The sequence below is a fragment of the Solanum tuberosum genome, unplaced genomic scaffold, assembly GCF_000226075.1.
Source record: "Solanum tuberosum cultivar DM 1-3 516 R44 unplaced genomic scaffold, SolTub_3.0 scf00011, whole genome shotgun sequence".
Lineage (NCBI taxonomy): Eukaryota > Viridiplantae > Streptophyta > Magnoliopsida > Solanales > Solanaceae > Solanum > Solanum tuberosum.
Window position 1 is genome coordinate 3,222,630 of NW_006238938.1, and position 21,184 is coordinate 3,243,813.

The window sequence follows — 21,184 nt, forward strand, 5'->3', positions numbered from 1 at the left end:
AGGAAGGTCCGTTTTGAGAAAACAGAATGTTGCCTCGCTGTCTCCGTAGAACTGCCGGACTGCCTTGTAGAGCTGTTGTCCAACGAAAAAGGAACGGAGGCGGCCAGCGCCTGCTGGTTCTCGCGCTGCTGCTCCTCCGTCGGATAAAGAAAGAGAGAGGGGGCGGCAGCTAGAGAGAAAGGAGAGAATAGTGAGTGAATAAAGTTTTAGGTTTGGGAGTCTTTTAGTTTTTAAAAAAGGAAAATAAGAGGATCGAATCTGGACCATCGATTTAAATTTGAATGGACGCATGAAATTTGATCTTGGATGATCTAATTTAGATGGACGACTACGATTAAAGGAGGATATTTGAGATCTGAAAACTTGAGATAAGAAAGGGCTAAAATTGCAATCAACTATATGGCTATAATTGAAATGACAATTGAATTAGAATGGCTAGAATTGCAAGGAATTAGAGTAATATAGGCTAAGATTTAAATGATTTGGAGGAAAATCAAAGAAATGCTATCCAATTAAAGTACTACATATATTAAAACAAATTATACGCATCTAAATTTAAAAAACATTTGAGTAAAAATAATTATTTCGAGTTTAACCATCGATAAATATAATAATTTATTATTAATTACGATAATTTTTTATAAAATCAAGCCTACTAAAAATATATAATTTTTAGACAAAGTCGACCAAAATTTTAGAAATCAATATATGTTTTAAAATGCGTATTTAATCGGATAGTATCCCCAAAAGGGTTAAAGGTCGGTCAAAATTGGGTGTCAACAGCTTTGTTGACACCCAATATTGACCGACCTTTAGCAATTTTGGAAACGCTATTTGTTTAAATATGTATTTTAAAAAATATGTTGAATTTAAAATTTTAATCGATTTTGTCTAAAAAATTATATATTTAGTATGCATACTTTATAAAAATTATTGTAGATACTATTAAAATATTTTAAAATTATTAGTATAACTCGAAATAATTTAAATGTTTTAAAATTTTAAGTAATTTTAATTATAGTATTTTGTAGTATTTTAATTGGATAGCATTCCTTCAAATTTTCTCAAAATTGTTTAAATTGTAGCCTCTTTTATTCTAATTCCTTTCAATTCTAGCCCATCCTATTCCAATTTATTTAATTTGTAGCCCTTTTCTTATTCAATTTCACTTTTCAGGTGTAGCCTATTATTTCAATTTGGTTGCAATTCTAGCCCTTCTATTCATTACAATTATAACCAAATTCGAACCAAACTCAACCCCAATCTCATACCCCATCTTTTAATCCTAACCCTTGATCTTTTTTATTAAATCTCAGCCTTACATCTTATTTAAATCAACGGTCAAGATCGAATCAACATTCTCTTTCCTTTCTAAGCTACCAAAAGACCAACCCTAACATTCATTTTTCATTCATCATTTCCCGCCTCTCTAAAGCCGCCGCCACTCCTCTTTTCACCGGCGGCCAGCATCGAAGGAAACAAAGCCAGCCAGCTTCACTGACGGCCAGCATCGAAGGAGACAAAGCCAGCCAGCTCCACCGGCGAGCAACCAGGCGAGAGAAGCAGCAGCACCAGCAAACGCCGGCGAACCTCCCTCTCTTCCGCTCTCTTCTCGCTGCGGCAGCCGGCGAAACAGCAAGCAGACCACCGGACCAGCAGCAACTCCGGCACCTTCTCTCCCTCCGCCTCCCCTTTCTTTCTCTCTTTTTTTTTTTTCTCTCCTCTCTTTGCAGAACAACAACAGCCAGCAGCTCCAGCGAGCAGGCTCCACCGACGGAAACAACATCTACGACCAGCAGCGCCATGCGAGAACTCCGAAGCAGCAACAACAGATCTGACTCCGGCAGCAACCTTGACCAAGCGAGCTCCGGTGAAGTCCGAAATTTGGATCGATGAAAAACGGATCTGTTGAGATCCGTCTCCGGTATTTTCTTCCAATCAATTATTATTTCATCTACTCAATCTTATGTTGTGCCTATTGTGATTATATTTTTCTTGGTATGGCTTGTTGTTTGAATGGCAAATTTCGTTCATGAGGTTTATGCATAAAGTCTTGGATTGATAGCTTATTGAGCATGCACCTGATTCAACTTGAGTTTCATTTGGGAGGTTCATCGATTTACTTCAAAAGTGTTTTCAAAATTCGTCTGTTTTAGCTGATTTTGCTTGCTCACTGATATACACTTTCAGTATCTTCAGACCCTAATGGATCTTTACATTTTTCTTATTTGAAATTAGAATCAAAATAATTCGAATGTAGGCTGGCTTGATAATTTTGCTCGTAATTGATTGATTTTCTCCTTATTCAATGTGGGTAAGTTGGGTAACGTAGGATTATTTTAATACTGATTATTCCACTTTTCTTGTCAATATACACTTATGGATCTGATTCTTGTATAGTATCATATGTGGACAATGCTTCTATTGATATAATTTCCTTAATTATGTATTATTATTCCTTGAACAGTGTAAAGTCAATTCTTGCTTTTCCTTATATGGATCAGCTTAATTTTATAATATTGTTGTTTATATGATCTCTCCTCCTTATTTAAGGTAAATTGATTTGGTGATTGCATGATTGACTCTTACTAGTCGATTTGATTTTTATTTTTTTTATTTTTAAATTGGAAAATCTCTTACTAGTTCTATTTTGATAATTATAGGATTATGTTACGGAATTAGCTCCCTTTTTAATAAGGATTTTAAAAAAAAATTAAAATATTTCTTTCCCTTATTTGTGCCCTCCCCTGCACTATATAAAGAGACTCTCTTTTTATTTTATAGATAGGCTTTAGCCATCAGAAAAAAGGGATCCGGACATTCTAACGATAGGAGAATTCTCTCACGTCTTGACTTTGCTCAATACTTGAATACTAAAAAATATATATTGTTCTCTACTCTTAAAAATAGAATTTAGTTTTTCGGTAAACATAAAAGCTTCTCTATACTTGCTATTTTGCTGTGTACGGGTCGAAAGTTGGATTAAGGGGTCTTCATTGCTGATTAATATTCTGCATAATTGGTTAGTTCCTTTCATTAGCTTAATCTTTTTTTCTTTTTCTTTTTTTTGTTTGCATTGTTTGGTCGAAATAAATAAAAGGAAGCATTCGGGTTAGTTTCCTTATCCGTTATTCCGATGTGTGATTTTACATGACTTGGTGAAATTCGTGTGTTTACTGTGAATAGCTTTTATGTTTTCTATCTATTAGTTATTATTATGCTATGATCTTGTGTTGGATGTTATTCTGTTATACAGATTTTGAACATGAAGTTCAAGTTGAAGAGTTGCCATGAGATGAGATTATTTAATTTCTGTATTTTGAATTCGTATTTATTATTTATTTTGATTTGTAATATTTGTATAACTCTTGAACTCGCTGTATATATGATATATTTGGGGGATCGGCTAAGGGGAGAGGGGGAATATGTGCTAATTATCTATTTTACTTTTGTTTATTTCATTACTTGTGATTGTTAAATATAATCTGTTTATATCTTCTAACCACATAAAAAAATTGGAAATAAATTATTATCACCTAAAATAATTGGTCAAAACCAGGCATTTGTCTGTCTATAACTTTGTTCTTTTGGAAATCTGAAATCAGTTGGCATGCCTTAAATTAATTCAATCTCTGTTAAATCTGGAACGTGTTTATATGATAATATTTATACCATTCTATGTGAAGATTCATGTATATAATCAGTAATTAAGTGAATCTGGTTTAATACCATGCATGCATTAAACTCTACTCTAAGTACTGGTTGTCTAATTAAATCCGGCTCATTATTTCTGCATGCTGAATAACTCTGGCCACTCAAAATCAATCTAAAATCTGCTTCCTACATTAATTTGCTACCACATTTAAAATCAGTAATAATAATTAATTGCAAGCTGTTTAAATTGTCTGTTTAATATTGCTTATTCAACTAATTTCTCATGTTTTAAATATTCTGCCCTGATAAAAAAAAACCAGCTACTAGATTTTTGCAAACTGACTGTCTTTTAAAATATTTCTTTGCATTAATAATAAATCTGTCACTGTTTCTAAATATATTTCTGCATTTATAATTGCTTTTCTGCCACCTTTAAAAATTAGTCTAATAAGTTCTCTGCACTTGTAACAACTTTCTGCTCCCCCCAATTAAATAATTATGTTGTCAATACGTGTCTGTATGCACACACTTAACATGAAATCCTTTCACCATTATGTGTGTTTGAAAGCATGTTTAATAAAACCTAGAGGCTAATTTGAGAGTTTACATTCTAAATGAATGTCCTATTTGTTTGACTTGGTGTCTAGGTGGGCTTATTAGGAGTTTATTTCAGTCTAAACCCTTCCTAATAGTAGTTCAATGCCTCTTGGACCTTAAGGAGGGACGCTAGGCACCATGTAGAGACGAAAATCATGTGGTGGTGGGGTAAGGGTAGTTTAGGCCCTACGGATATGATGACATCGACTCATGCTTAAAGTGACAAACCTTGGTTTTGTCTGTCCCTACACGGAAGCCTATAGAAACACTAAAGAGAAGTTGAGTGCTGATCCACAAAGTCCTTTAGAGTCTCCTTTCCTTTTATCCATTTATCTGTTTATAATTATATTTATTTGGGGTAGTTTAATTAAATAAAAAATGATATTTACTTATATACTTGTCTATTTTCTGTCTCCTTGCTTATCTCTTTATTGACTGCCTAATATCTATTTAATGTTATTTATTATATCACCTAGTTTTGGATGCTTAATTAATTAAAATAATTAAATTGATCTTAACTGTTTAATATTAGTTATCACTTAGCAAGCATGCTTAAATAAATAATAAATGAAGTGACCATAAATGTTACTTGTAACCACCACATAAATTGCATGAGACACGATCGGGACCCATATTTGTGGACCTCGAGGGATACCTAATACCTTCCCCTCGATGTAACTTGAACCCTTACCCTGATCTCTGGTTCGTTGACCTTAGTTAGACTTAGTTAGGTTAGATAGGTGGCCTAACGCGCCTTAATTCGTTAGGTGACGACTTTTCATTTTTTCAAAACCCAAAAGAGTTGTTAGGTCGTTCATCCGAAAGGAAAGTCTGTTTTGAGAAAAATGGGACACGACAGAATGGCGACTCCGCTAGGGATATTAGGTTTTAACCATTTCGTGTTTCATGCTTATGTAGGGTTTACTTGGTTATTTCATTGTTTGTTTGGTTATTAGCATGTTAAGTTGTTATTTATTTTCCTTGTTTATTTGTTTTTTTTTATTGTCTGTTTTCCATGTTCCACACCTTTCCCTTCTTCCTTATTTGTTTATTTCCATGTTTCACCCTTTCTCTTTTCCTTTATTTGTTACTTGCATGCTTAATCCCATACCCTGTTTCGTTATTTTCTTGATTCTCTAATATGTTTATTTGTTTACTCCCTTTTATTTATGAATGTATTTATTTATTTAACGCTTTCATAAACTGCATATGTGTTACTGCTTTCCACCTAAATGCTAAATGTTGTTGCTTTGATAAATTGGCATTCTGCTCATATTTCCCCCAATTGGGACCCTCTTCCTTTTTTTTTTGTTACCATGATGTTGTGCCTTTGCACCTCTCACAACTACTTCAATTCTCTTTAAACATCCAATTATAGAGAATCGACATAAGCGTGGACGGAACGGATTGTTTTACTACAGGGAAACCACAAGCCTTCTCGAATAGAATCCTTTTCAAGTCTGTGTCAAGTCAACTCTTAGAAAGTATACTTAGGTCATACATGCTGCATAAGCCCTAGGTGGTTTGACCCTTGGTGTCAATCCGCATGATTAGTAGCCACCTTATCGTCTAAACTGCCCCAACACCCTTTAGACAAATTGCATAATTACGTGTCAATGTGGTCATTATAATTAAATTAAGCCAATATTTGCCAAAATGGAGTTTATAAGTCCTTTGTTGTTTTGTTTGCAGAGTCATGGACACTTTCAACTCCTCAAACCCGCAAATGGTCGTAGAGGTAAACTACAAGCTAAGGAATTGGTGGATTGATATTAAGTGAAATCGCGAAAGAGAGATCCGTCAGTTGTTGGGTGGTCTTACCTACCTCATATTTGTCATACCAAACCCTCACCTGATTAGGGCCTTGTTGGAATTTTGGGACCCTGTGAGGATGATCTTCAAATGTGTAGATTTTGACTTGGCACCAACGATTGAGGAGAAGTGATTTCATTGACATGCCATACCACGAGTGTGAAATGATAGTACCATACAAGCCATCATCAAGGGAGTTCTTACAAAGTTTCGGAATGAAGTCAAATCCAACCTTATCTTCTTTAGACCTTGGATGGATTCATTTTGGCTTTCTATTTTCATGCTTTGGCTGAGTGGATAGTTATTACTCTTTTATTGATGAGTTTGAGTGCTCTGTCGAGGAATGGGAAACATATCGTCTAAATGCCTTTGCCATTGCTCTATTAGGATCCCTGATTTTTCCTAAGATAAGGGGAAGGATTGACACACGCTTGAGTTATGTGGTTCGAGATTTAGCCCAAAGAGAGGGCGAACCTAGGAAAACCCTAGTACCTATGATCTTGGAGAAAATAATGAGGAGTGTGTCAGCATGCGTCGATGGTCGAATGTTTTTCGAGGGATGCAACATTTTGCTGTAATTATGGGTTATTGAACACTTCTACATGCAGTCTGACGCTGTAGACATCTTTCTGGGTTATGGCAACAAGATTGATAATCATCCAAGAAGAATGGTAGCTTTCACCGCCCCTGTAGGATTCGTAGACTGGCAGATATTCTTGACAGAGCTCGAGAGCTACCGCATCCAATGGAAGATCCATTGGTTGTCCACCCCTCATGCAATAGTAATAAGCAATGACCGATACTTCATTGAGCTTATTGGCTTAAAGGGCGTTCAACCATACACTCCTCTTCAAGTACACTGCCAATTTGGGTGAACTCAAGTAATACCACTCCGATCAGACATGGAGCAGTTCAAGTATGAATTTGGACTAGATAAATCGCAAGTCCACATCATACTCCGAAGATGAGAGCGAGTGTTGACCATTCCTATGGGTGCACGACAGGCCTTATGCATACGTGAGTATTACATATGGATCCTAAAGAAGGTTAAAGACAAAGAAGTGAGCGGGGGAAAGATACTATGGGCTCACTGATGAAAGGGAAAACATATGGGCACGCAACGTGTTGAAGATCGAGAATGAAGTCACTCCCTATACAAGAAGTCAATTGGCGCCTAAGCTCTTGGAACCGATATCTTCAAGATTTTCAGAATTTAGGATGACTTTTCCATTGTTACCCCCTTTCCCTTAGTTTATTTCAGTTTTTGTTTGTCAATTATGATGTATTGTTCGAATTTTATAATAAATAAAGTTTCTTTATTTCTTCTAATATAAACTCCAAATTGGCAAATAAGACTTGAATTAATTATTATGCATCACTTATATGTCGTCTTAGGCCTACCTCTGGCTCAACGAGGCTCTTTGCATTTCGGGCATTTATCTTAAAACAATGTGCTTGTTATCTCAATTAATGTAACGCTGTAACTTGGGTTTTCTTTTGCTTTTACTTTTATTTTTATCCTTCCCCAATGGTTGATCTGTAGACCATGGTTTACCATACGCGATCAAAGGACAATTTTCCTTCTCTTCCAAATGAGACCCACAAAGGGAAGAGGAAAGCTACTAATGAGAAGGTTATGAGTAAGACTATTGAAAAGAAGCATCCTTTAGAGGAGTTGGACTAAAGCCTGAAAAAGAAAATAAGGGAATTAGAAGAAGAAGTGTCTGATATGCACGGGTGGGCCAAGTTGATACTCTCTGTCGATCCCACTTGGGAGACAAACATAGATAAGCCATATGTCACAAGTCAAGCCACTCTCAAAGATAATCCCCCACCAACTTACCCCACTTCGCAAAATCAACCAAGCTCCATTCAAATGCCTCCAAAGAACACTCACTTTCCAAATTACCCATATCCTCCTCATAATCATGCTTGTGCTTCCAGACCTCCATATCTTACTCCGAGTCTGCCGAGTCCTCCTTTACAGGCTCCTCAATATCAAACACCTCTACACCAAGTCCTTTGGTATTGTGCGCCGCTCATACCATATCAAATCCCTTCATATCAAAAGCCTCCATGTCTATGTTTGCTCAAATAGTAAATTAGTCAAGCACATTAGAATATATTTTAAAATTGGTCTAAAATCAATTCTGTTTATAATTTTGTCATTGTTTATATTATCTGACTAGTAATATATTTAGATGTCATGCCTATAAGGTTTAAATAATTTGATCGATTTTTGGGTTAGAGTTCATATTCATAGGCGTCATTAATTAATTTCTTGCATGTAAAATATAATGAGTTAATTTTGTGTATATTTTGCTGCAAAAATAATAATAATAATAATAATGTAAAGTCATTTGCCGGCATATTTTATTAAATAAAATTAATATGATTACCTTCTGCTCTGTACTTGCTTTAATATTTCCTGCTTGTTTAATTTCCAGCATGAAAACGGTTTTAAAATAATATGTCCTGCTTTAATTATCAATTAATTCGGTCACTGTTTAAGCGGATGTTGCGACATATTCATTTTCTGCCAATTAAAATCAATCAATTTCCAGTATGCTAAACCACTAAATAATTTGCGTGATTAGATATTTGCTCAAAAATTATTTTCTGCATTTTAACTGCCACTTAAATTAAATTCTGCACTAATAAATACCTTTTTCTGCTGTTCTAAAAAAATAATTTTCTGCATCTGCTACTTGCTGCCCCGATTAAATCCTGTTTGAATTAATTTCTGCACTGTTTTTCCACTTGAAATAAGCTAAAACAATTTCTGCATATTAATTAAAGCCATTCTGCCACTGGCTCATCTATAGACTTAAAATCTGCTCTATTTTTGAGATTGTTAGTTGAATTAATTAGCCACTGTTTTCCTCATAATATATAGGCCCGATTGAAATTAACTATTAATACTTGTTCATTGATTATATGCCCACACATCTAAGCATGAGACCTTTTTCACGTTACTTGTGCTTGCCAGCATGCTTAAATAAAAAAATTAGAGGCCAATTTGAGACTTATGTGCTAAATGTTAGAACAAATTGTTTGACTTGGTGTGTAGGTGTGCTTATTAGGATTTTATTTTAGTCTAAATCCACCATAATAGTAGTCCAATGCCTCTTAGATCTTAAGCGGGGACGATATGCACCTTGTAGAGACGAAAAGCATGCGGTGGTGGGGTAGGGGGTAAGTTTTAGGCCCCTATAGAGATGATGACATCGACTCAGTCTTAATGACAAACCTTGGTGTTGTCTGTCCCTACGAGAAGCCAATTGAAATAAAGAAAGTCGAGTGCTGATCCGTAAAGTCCTTCAGAGTCTCCCTTTCCTTTTGTCCCTTTATTTGTTTATAATTATATTTACTTGGGGTAGTTTAATAAAATAAAAAAATATACTTGTCTACTTTCTGTCTTCTCGCTATCTCTTTTAAATTTTATTTAGGTTAATTATTTAGTATTATTATATCACCTAGTCTTGCATGCTTAATCAATTAAATAAATAATTGAAGTATCGTTAATTGTTCAATGTTAGTTATCACCTAGCAAGCATGTTTAATAAATAATCAATAAATGAAGTGACCTTAAATGCTAATTGTAACCCCCACATAAATTGCATGAGATACGGCCGGGACCCACATTTGTGGACCTCGAGGGATGCCTAACACCTTCCCCTCGAGGTAATTTGAACTATTACCCGATCTCTGGTTCGTTGACCTTTAGTTAGAATTAGTTAAGTTAGATAGGTGCCCTTACGTGCCTTAATTCGTTAGGTGGCGACTCTTCATTTTTCAAAATCCCAAAAGAGTTGTTAGATCGTGCACCAAAACCCGTTTTTGCGAAAAAACGAGGCGCGACAAAACCCATTTTTCTCAAAACGGGTTTTTGTGCGACCTAACTCTTTTGGGCTTTTCGGTTGGATTAAAGAGTCACCACCTAACGAGTTAAGGCGCGTTAGGGCACCTATCTAACCTATCTAAATCTAACTAAGGTCAATGAACCAGAGATCGGGTAAGGGTTCAAATTACCTCTAGAGGAAGGTGTTAGGCATCCCTCGAGGTCCACAAATGTGGGTCTCGGCCGTATCTCATGCAATTTATGTGGGGGTTACAAGTTATTTCATTGTTTGTTTGGTTATTATCATGTTAAGTTGTTATTTTTTTCCTTGTTTATTTGTTTCCTTATTTATTGTCTGTTTTCCATGTTCCATCCCTTTCTCTTCTTCCTTATTTGTTTATTTCCATGTTTCGCCCTTTCCCTTTCCCTTTTCCTTTATTTGTTACTCGCATGCTTAATCCATACCCTATTTCCTTATTTGCTTGATTTTCTAATATGTTTATTTGTTTACTCCCTTTTATTTATGTATGTATTTATTTATTTATTTAACGCTTTCATAAACTGCATATGTGTTACTGCTTTCCACCTAAATGCTAAATGTTGTTGCTTTGATAAATTGGCATTCCGCTCATATTACCCCCAATTGGGACCCTCTTCCTTTTTTTTGTTACCGTGATGTTGTGCCTTTGCACCTCTCACAACTACTCCAATTCTCTTCAAACACCCATTTATAGAGAGTTGGCATATGCGTGGACGGAACGGATAGTTTTACTACCGGAAAACCACGAGCCTTTTCGCATAGAATCCCTTTCAAGTCCGTGTCAAGCCAACTCTTAGAAAATTTACTTAGGTCATACATGCTGCATAAGCCCTAGGTGGTTTGACCCTTGGTGTCCAATCCGCATGATTAGTAGCCACCTTATCGTCTAAACTGCCCCAACACCCTTTAGACAAATTGCAAAATTACGTGTCAATGTGGTCATAATAATTAAATTAAGCCAAGATTTGCCAAAATGGAGTTTACAAGGCTTTTTACATTTAGGGCGTTTATCTTAAAACAATGTGCTTGTTATCTCAATTAATGCAACGCTCTAACTTGGGTTTTCTTTTGCTTTTGCTTTTATTTTTACCCTTCTCCAATGGTTGATCTGTAGACAATGGTTTACCATACGCGATCAAAGGACGCTCTTCCTTCTCCAATGGTTGATCTGTAGACAATGGTTTACCATACGTGATCAAAGGACGCTTTTCCTTCTCTTCCAAATGAGACCCACAAAGGGAAGAGGAAAGCGACTTATGAGAAGGTTATGAGTAAGACTATTGAAAAGAAGCATCCTTCAGATGAGTTGGTCTCAAGCTTGAAAAAGAAACTAAGGGAATTAGAAGAAGAAGTGTCTGATATGCGCGGGTGGGCCAAGTTGTTACTCTCTGTCGATCTCACTCGGGAGACAAACATAGATAAGCCGCATGTCACAAGTCAAGCCACTCTCCAAGATAATCCCCCACCAACTTACCCCACTTCGCAAAATCAACTAAGCTTCATTCAAATGCCTCCAAAGAACGCTCACTTTCCAAATTACCCATATCCTCCTCATAATCATGCTTATGCTTCCAGACCTCCATATCTTACTCCGAGTCTGCCCGAGTCCTCCATTACAAGCTCCTCAATATCAAAAACCTCTACACCAAGTCCATTGGTATTGTGCGCCGCTCATACCATATCAAATCCCTTCATATCAAATGCCTCCATATCAAAAACTTACTTATCCTGTTCACAATGTCAAAACCCTTACTCAAAAACATATTCTCAAAATCTATTCAATGTTGAGAAAAGGCCCATCAAAATTTACACTACTTTGACTAAGCCTATATATCAATTCTATGAAAAGTTGAGGCTTGCTGGTCACATCGCTTCTATCAGTGAGATAAAGATGAATACACGTGCAAGGTGGGTTGAATCCTCTAAGGTTTGTGCTTATCACTCAGGGATGAAATGACATACCATAGAAGAATGTCGTGATCTAAAAGACAAGATTCAACAATTGATTGATACCAAGATCATATGCTTGGAGGACTTCGATCGGAACCCCAACAGTAAACATGTCGAAGCTCATTTTAAGCAGTTTCCAATAAGGCTTGCGCTATCGAAAGTTCAAGTTTTCTACATTCAGACAAGGAAAGTACCCATGTTAGCATATGGGCAATAAAGTTAGTCAAAATCTATCATTTCAGTATTGCTTAAGGATGCTCTGTTTAATGTCTTATGCTTTGTAATTGGAACTATGTCAGACCTGATTCCCGTTTATGAGGGGATATGTAGGGGCGCTATTATGGATTCTGGTCTTATCATAATAAAAACTTCATTTTTACCTTTAGATTGTGTAACTGGGGCAGAATTTTTGAAAGAAATTCAAATTTTTTATCAAAATCATTTTCTTGCAAATCGATACTAGGGCAAAATTTTTGAGAGGGTCTCAAAAATTCCATCAGAGGGACATTTTCTTGCAAATCAATACCGGGATAGAATTTTTGAGAGAAACTCAAAAATTCCTTCAAACGAGCATTATTTTTTTGCACAAATCAAGATTGGGCAGAATTTTTGAGGGGGTCTCAAAAATTCACAGCAATCAAGCTAAATCTTCAACAAAAATCAGAATAGCAGAAATTCTACACTGGGGCAGAAAATTTTGAGGAGGACCTCAAAATTTTTGACAACATTTCAACGGACACACGAGCAGACATCAGAGGAGCATATTGTGCCAAATCAAGGATACAAATCAACCTCCCCTTTAACTAATTATTTTTCTTTGAATGCAGAAAAGACAGGTACATATACAAGAAGCAACTTCAACACCACTTGAAGGATAAATGTGTTGATATATCCGACAAATCGCTAATCAATGGCATTCCGTCCTTTCAATAGGAAGATGGATCAAGCTACTAATTCAGAGCTCGAAAATCACCAACGAATGGCACATTGACCTTCCTACAATGGGAAGGACCAAAATACTCTATACTGAGCCCAAATCACCAGTCAAATGGCATACTATCCTCCGACAGGATGAAGGACCAAGTTATTTTGAGCCCGACAATCGCCAATCAATGGTACCCTATCCTTCTAATCAGACAAAAGGATCAGACTACTCCATATCAAGCCCGACAAATCAACATTCAACTGCACCCACACCTTACAATAGGAAGAAGGGTCAAAGCTACAATATTCTGAACTCAAAAATTGTCAACAAATGACACTCGACCCTTCTAACAAGGCGAAGGTCCAAGATATTCTATGCCCTCAAACGACTATTATGCATGTGCCCGAAGATTTGCATTGTACTCGAGACTGCATTGTGCCCGAGATTGCATGTGCCCGAGATTGCATTGTGCCCGAGATTTACATTGAGCCCGAAATTGCATTGTGCCTGATATTGCATGTGCCCGAGAATTGCATCATTGCATGTGCCCGAGATTGCATTGTGCCCGATATTGCATGTGCCCAAGAATTACATCATTGCATGTTCCCGAGATTGCATTATGTCTGATATCGCATTGTGTCCGAAGACTGCATGTGCCCGATTTGCATTGTGCCCGAAGATTGCATTATGCCAGAGATTGCATGTGCCCGAGATTGCATTATGCCCGAGATCGCATTGTGCCCGAAGACTGCATGTGCCTGATTTGCATTGTGCCCGAAGATTGCATTATGCCTGAATTGCATGTGCCCGAGATTGTATTGTGCCTGAGAATTGCATTGTGCCTAAGAATTGCATGTGCCCGTATAAATTCCAATCAAGCTACAAATACCTGAATTACAGATACACTTTATTTACTCATTACTCATATTTGTAAGGCGTCATGGTCTAAATGAATGATATTTCATGGCCTGCGGACATCATATCATGGCCTAAGGATTTACTTTCTGCTTATCATGATCCGAAGGTGTCATAGTCTAAGGGCATCATTTTTCTTGCCCCACGAACAATATTTGCATGACCTGAGGATATAAATTTTGCGTATCATGGCCCTAGATATCATAGCCTAAGACATAATTTTCATAGTCTTAAGGTAAACATCATTGTCGATATGGGAAATTGCATCATGTTTACCTTTATCGTTAGTTTGATATACTTGCTCTAATCATATTACAAGCTACAGATCTGCAGAGACTGACATTTTGCATACGAGATCAATCTCTCTCTTGGCTATGATTGTCGTGCTTACATTTATTGCAACAAAAGCCCCATCAAACTCTTTGCTACTCGTATCACCGTTTTTCATTTAATCCTTGGCTACTCATATTACCTCCTCTTCATCGGATTCTTCGGTCTTAAATCAAAAATCTCTTTGTCATGCCTTTCTTGCTACTCTAATCTTATCCATTCAAGCCAATATCATTCCCGTGCGAATACCGTGCCGCTCTTTCAATTTTTAAGAGTTTCGTTTCTCCTGAGTCTAGAACTACACACGACCTGATTCTCGTATAACCAGAGATATGTAGGCGGCTTAATACCAAAGTCTCGATCGTACCCTTTTCCAACTTTTTATAATTTCAATTGATCCCCTGACATCTGTAAGTCAACGTTGGTTGCCCGACAATTCATCATTCATTCCCAAGCAACCAAGGGGCAGCTGTTGACACCCAATTTTGACCGATCTTTAGCAATTTTGGAAATGCTATTCGATTAAATACGTATTTTTGCAGCAAAATATACACAAAATTAACTAATTATTTTTTACATGCAAGAAGTTAATTAATGACGCCTATGAATATGAACTCTAACCCAAAAATCAATCGAATTATTTAAACCTTATAGGCATGACATCCAAATATATTACTAGTCAGATAATATAAACAATGACAAAGTTACAAACAGAATTGATTTTGAGCAAGCCTCCATTGCTGGCAGCAGTTCCAGTCGGTGTAAACAGCAGCAGCAGAAAGCAGCAGCCGCCGGTGAGAAGGTAGAGACAGCGTCACCTCGTTTCTCTTCTCTTTCCGACGAGAACTAGCGGCCATGTGAGGTCAATGACGCCGGCAAATAGCAACAATAAGCTCCGAACAAGCGAGCTCCGCTGGAGCTTTTGAAATTTTGAGTTGGTTTAAAAGACGGATCTCTAACAGATCCGTCGAGGTATAGTTCTTTAAAATTATTATCTCATCTTTTAATAATTTTTGTTCTTCTTTTCATTCACATTTTGGCATGGATTTTTTGATGTATAAATGTTGTTATGCATGCTCACTTTATGAGAGTTTATTCCATTTTTAATGTGAACCGTACTAGTTATGATTTCTCTTGTTCTTGCGGACTTTTTTGTTAGCTTGATAATGATATGGTGTCATATGATTTAAGCCTTCAAATGGATGATAGTATGACTGTTGAAATTGGTAATGCATAATTAACCGATTAAATGTTGCTTCGATTTCTCCTAATTATGCTAATCTCCTAATTACGCTTATCTGTTATGTATTCTCGCATAGAATTGATTTTTTGAAATGGTCAATAACTCTAGTTGGTTGGACCATGATTTATGGCTTTCTTTAAGGTAATGCAATTACTGATTTTAAAGGTTGCAGAAAATTATTACAGAAAGCCAATTTTAGTTACCAATTGATTTTAAAAAAATAGAAATATTAATGCAAGAGAGTGATTTAATAACTCTGTTTTAAATGGTAGACAAATTTAATATCGCAGTTAACATGCAGGAGAAGATATTGATTTATTTTAAGTTGAAATTACTTATTTTAGATAGAGAATATTCATAGCAGACTAAAAAAACATACTGAAAATTTATTAGAAGCCTATAAATATGTTAATTAAGTGATTAACATGCTGAAATTTTATTAGCAACCTAATATAAATTTATTAGCTGGCAGGCTTAAGTTACTAAAACATGCAGAAATTATTCGAACTAACTAGTTAGCATCATCGATTTTATTGTTTTAGTCCTATAAGCATGATTTCTAGATAAGAAAAGAGAAGTCACTTGAAACCTATATGCATAATTTCTACACCCAAATAATATATTAAGAATTATGTAACTCCTATAGGCATGGTATCTAAGTGTGCACAAGTTGAGATTTATTTTCTTAGGCATGTATTAGAACTATTTTAACCTATATGCATAAATACTACACTCAAATAAATGTTTTAAAATTATTTAAATCCCTATTGACATATTTTCTAAAATGGCAGAATTATTGTAAAAATAAATTAAGACAATAATCACGCGTTTTTCATTCATTATATGTAAGGAGCTTGGTTTAAGTAACTGAAGCAAGGAGCAGTGAAATAAGGATAAATACACGTGCAAGGTGGGTTGAACCCTCTAAGGTTTGTGCTTATCACTCGGGGATGCAAGGACATACCATAGAAGAATGTCGTGATCTGAAAAACAAGATTCAACAATTGATTGATACCAAGATAATATGCTTGGAGAACTTTGCGCCAGCGGAGTAACCATTCTGTCGCGCCCCATTTTTTCACAAAAATGGGTTTTGGTGCACGACCTAATAACTCTTTTGGGCTTTTGAAAAATGAAGAGTCGCCACCTAACGAATTAAGGCGCGTTAGGGCACCTATCTAACCTAACTAATTTTAACGAAAGGTCAACGAACCAAAGATCGGGTAAGGGTTCAAATTACATCGAGGGGAAGGTGTTAGGCATCCCTCGAGGTCCACAAATGTGGGTCCCGACCGTATCTCATGCAATTTATGTGGGGGTTACAAGTAGCATTTAAGGTCACTTCATTTATTGATTATTTATTAAACATGCTTGCTAGGTGATAACTAACATTGAACAATTAACGATACTTCAAGTATTTATTTTATTGATTAAGCATGCAAGACTAGGTGATATAATAATACTAAATGATTAACCCAAATAAAATTTAAAAGAGATAGCGAGAAGATAGAAAGTAGACAAGTATATAAGCAAATATCATTTTTTATTTTATTAAACTACCCCAAGTAAATATAATTATAAACAAATAAAGGGACAAAATGAAAGGGAGACTCTGAAGGACTTTACGGATCAGCACTCGACTTTCTTTATTTCAATCGGCTTCTCGTAGGGACAGACAAAATCAAGGTTTGTCATTAAGACTGAGTCAATGTCATCATCTCCGTAGGGCCTAAACTACCCCTACCCCACCACCGCATGCTTTTCGTCTCTACAAGGTGCCTATCGTCCCCGCTTTAGATCCAAGAAGCATTGGACTACTATTATGGTGGATTTAGACTAAAATAAAATTCTAATAGGCCCACCTACACACTAAGTCAAACAATTTGTCTAACATTTAGCACATAAGTCTCAAATTGGCCTCTAGTTTTTTTTTATTTAAGCATGCTGGCAAACACAAGTAACGTGAAAAAGGTCTCATGCGTAGATGTGTGGGCATATAATCAATGAACAAGTATTAACAGTTAATTTCAATCGAGCCTAGATATTATGAGGAAAACAATGGCTAATTAATTCAACTAACAATCTCAAAAATAGAGCAAATTTAAATCTAGAGATGAACCAGTGGCAGAATGGCTTTAATTAATATGCATAAACTGCTTTAGCTTATTTCAAGTGGAAAAACAGTGCAGAAATTAATTCGAACAGGATTTAATCGGGGCAGCAAGTAGCAGATGCAGAAAATTATTTTTTTAGAACAGTAGCAAAAGGTATTTATTAGTGCAGAATTTAATTTAAGTGGCAGTTAAAATGCAGAAAATAATTAATTTCGGGCATCATTTAATTAGTCCAGCAAGTTTAGTAGCAGATTTTAAAGACACGCAGAATATAATTATTAGTTAATTTTAGGTGATTAGCAAATAGATCACAAAATACAAGAAATATATATATATATATATATTAGAATGACTTATTAGTGTTTTTCAGTAGCAAAACAGAGCAGAACTTAATTGATTTGAGCCAGATTCAATCTAGGAAGCATATTATAATTTTAAAACATAATTTTACTCTTTTTATTTATTAATATGTTGACTGACATCTCAACTTAATTATGTCTTATAGGCGTGATTTCTAAGTGCCAATACGCTGAAAATCAAATCTATAAGCATGATATCTAATTCATTTAAACAAATTACTAACCAGATGGGCCAGCAGAGTCGCCATTCTGTCGCGCCCCATTTTTCTCAAAACGGGTTTTTGTGCGACCTAACAACTCTTTTGGGCTTTTCGGTTGGATTGAAGAGTCGCCACCTAACGAGTTAAGGCGCGTTAAGGCACCTATCTAACCTAGCTAAATCTAACTAAGGTCAACGAACCAGAGATCGGGTAAGGGTTCAAATTACCTCAAGGGGAAGGTGTTAAGCATCCCTCGAGGTCCACAAATGTGGGTCCCGACCGTATCTCATGCAATTTATGTGGGGGTTACAAGTAGCATTTAAGGTCACTTCATTTATTATTATTTAATTAAACATGCTGGCTAGGTGATAACTAATACTAAACAATTAAGATCAACTCATTTATTTATTTAATTAATTAAGCATACAAAAACTAGGTGATAACCTAATACTAAATAATTAACTCAAATAAAATTTAAAAGAGATAGCGAGAAGATAGAAAGTAAACAAATATAAAAGTAAATATCATTTTTTATTTAATTAAACTACTCCAAATAAATATGATTATAAATAGATAAAGGGAGAAAGGAAAGGGAGACTCTGAAGGACTTTACGAATCAACACTCAACTTTTCTTTATTTCGGTCGGTTACTCGTAGGGACAGACAAAACCAAGGTTTTTCATTAAGACCGAGTCGATGTCATTATCTTCGTAGGGCCTAAACTATCCCTACCCCACCACCGCATGCTTTTCGTCTCTAAAAGGTGTCTAGCGTCCCCGCTTAAGGTCCAAGAGGAATTGGACTACTATTAGGATGGATTTAGACTAAAATAAAATAGAAATTCCTAATAGGCCCACCTAAACACCAAGTCAAACAATTTGGACGAGCATTTAGCATGTAAAGTCTCAAGTTGGCCTCTAGGTTTTACTAAACATGCTGACAAACACAAGTAAGGTGAAAAAATCGCATGCTAAGTGTTTGCATATAAACAAGTATACAATCGGGCATTATAACAAAATACTGGTTAATATTAATGGGACAGAGAATTATGACAGGTTGCATATTTTATTAATATAACATAAAAGCAATTGTAGATGCAGAAAAACTATATTTTTTAGAGCAGTAACAGATCTAGTTATTAATGTAGAGACAGATCAGATTATTGCTAATTAACATGTTGAGAAAGTCATTAATTTATTTTAAGTAGCCAAACAGAGCTTATTTTAATGCAGAACACTGTTTATTTTGGGAAGAAATTAGTCAAGGCAGCAGATATTAAAGTTACATGCAGATAGTTATTATGAACTAAATTTAATTGATACGGCAATGTTCGAAATGCAGAAAACAATTAAATTTAATTATTTAGTGGTTTAGCATATTGGAAATTGATTGATTTTAATTGGTAGAAAATGAATATGTCACAACATCCGCTTAAACAGTGACCGAATTAATTGATAATTAAAGCAGGACATATTATTTTAAAACCGATTTCATACTGGAAATTAACAATGCCTATGAACATGATTTCTATGTGATCAGAACGCTGCATTACACCTATAGGCATGATTTACTAACCCCAAACAACATATACGATAAAAGAAATAATCCTTAGGCATGATTTCTAGCGGCGAGCAAACTGGACATTATATATTCAGAAAAACATATAGGTATAGTTCCTAAGCATGTTGTGAAATTATTAAAACTTGATTAATTGACAGGATTAAATTATTAAACATACTGAATTATTAGGACTAATTGATTAACCTAAGCAAGCAAGCACTTCAGACAGTTTTAAATTTTAATTAAATTTTTTGTCATACTGTTCTTAAACAAGCAGGAAATATTAAAGCAAGTACAGAGCAGAAGGTAATTATATTAATTTTATTTAATAAAATATGTCGGCAAATGACTTTACATTATTATTATTATTATTATTTTGCAGCAAAATATACACAAAATTAACTCATTATATTTTACATGCAAGAAATTAATTAATGACGCCTATGAATATGAACTCTAACCCAAAAATCGATCAAATTATTTAAACCTTATAAGCATGACATCTAAATATATTACTAGTCAGATAATATAAACAATGACAAAATTATAAACAGAATTGATTTTAGACCAATTTTAAAATATATTCTAATGTGCTTGACTAATTTACTATTTGAGCAAACATAGACAAATTTTAACAACTACACGTATTAACATGAAATAAATAAGTAAAACAGTTAGCACATAATTCCCCTCCCCCTTTAGATGATTCCCCAAGTTATTTTTTTTTATATATAGGAGAGAGTTAGAGTAATACAACATTATTACAAAATCGAATAAATTCCAAATAAAATAAAAGCTCCAATCCGATATCCCTTCTCATGGCAACTCTTCGACTCTCAAACTCATATAACCTGCTAAATAGAGTAGATAAAGCAGCACCAACATACAATAAAACAAAATTTATTTAACGGACAGAAGCAGCACCAACATTCACATTCAAACAAATGATAAACTCAACAAAATAATCATCACAAAAGAGGGAGAAAGAAACTGACCCAGGGCGCTTCCTTTATTATTTCAAACAACACATAGTAAGAATAATGCAAACAAAATTTAAACTAGTGAACGGAACTAACCAGTTATGCAGAAATATTTATCAGCAATGAAGACCCAATTTGATTCGATACTAGACCCGAACACAATAAAACTGAGCAGAAAAACCCTTAAAATTATTCACCGGAGTATTAATTATTTTAAGAGTAGAGAGCAATATTTTTTTAAAGTATTCCAAAGTAACCTCTTTTAGTATGTGAGCAAAAGTCAAGGCCGCTAAATAATGAAGGGAAGGGTCCTTTATATACTACTAGAGTACGGACCAAAATAAGGAAAACAAATCAAGGAGCCAATTATAACATGCTTTCCTTAAACAAAAAAGGAATATAAAATTAGTCCCATATTTATTTATTCTTTTTTTTACCAAATATAAACGAGTAAGAAATCTGGCAACTTTTAATTAAGGTACAAGGAATCAATTAACAGACAATAATATGCAAAAAAATCAAGTAAGACATATAATAATTAATACAAGAAGGGTGATAATTACAACTCAAAAAATATATCAATATACCTTTACCATAACTGGACATTATTTCACTAAAATAAATAAATGCATCTTATTAATTAACTTAATTAAGATAGAAAAAT

The 21,184-nt window shown here is 35.1% G+C and overlaps 1 protein-coding gene across 1 annotated transcript; it reads right to left on the reverse strand.

Moving 5' to 3' along the window:
* Nucleotides 1-1,444: 1,444 nt before the first annotated feature.
* LOC102595272 (uncharacterized) lies at nucleotides 1,445-4,598 on the reverse strand. The gene is made up of 2 exons (XM_006339911.2): nucleotides 1,991-4,598; nucleotides 1,445-1,927 (listed from the first exon to the last, which is right to left on the reverse strand). The coding sequence occupies exons 1-2, from the start codon at nucleotides 2,113-2,115 to the stop codon at nucleotides 1,495-1,497; spliced, it is 558 nt and encodes a 185-aa protein (XP_006339973.1). The 5' UTR covers nucleotides 2,116-4,598; the 3' UTR covers nucleotides 1,445-1,494.
* Between the last annotated feature and the right edge of the window lie 16,586 nt (nucleotides 4,599-21,184).

Excerpts from the sequence above, each read along its gene's own strand:
- LOC102595272 (XM_006339911.2), bottom strand. The coding sequence starts at position 2,115 with ATGAACCTCCCAAATGAAACTCAAGTTGAATCAGGTGCATGCTCAATA. Across the intron at positions 1,928-1,990 it reads AACAAGCCATACCAAGAAAA|TACCGGAGACGGATCTCAAC; the intron begins ATATAATCACAA and ends ATTGGAAGAAAA.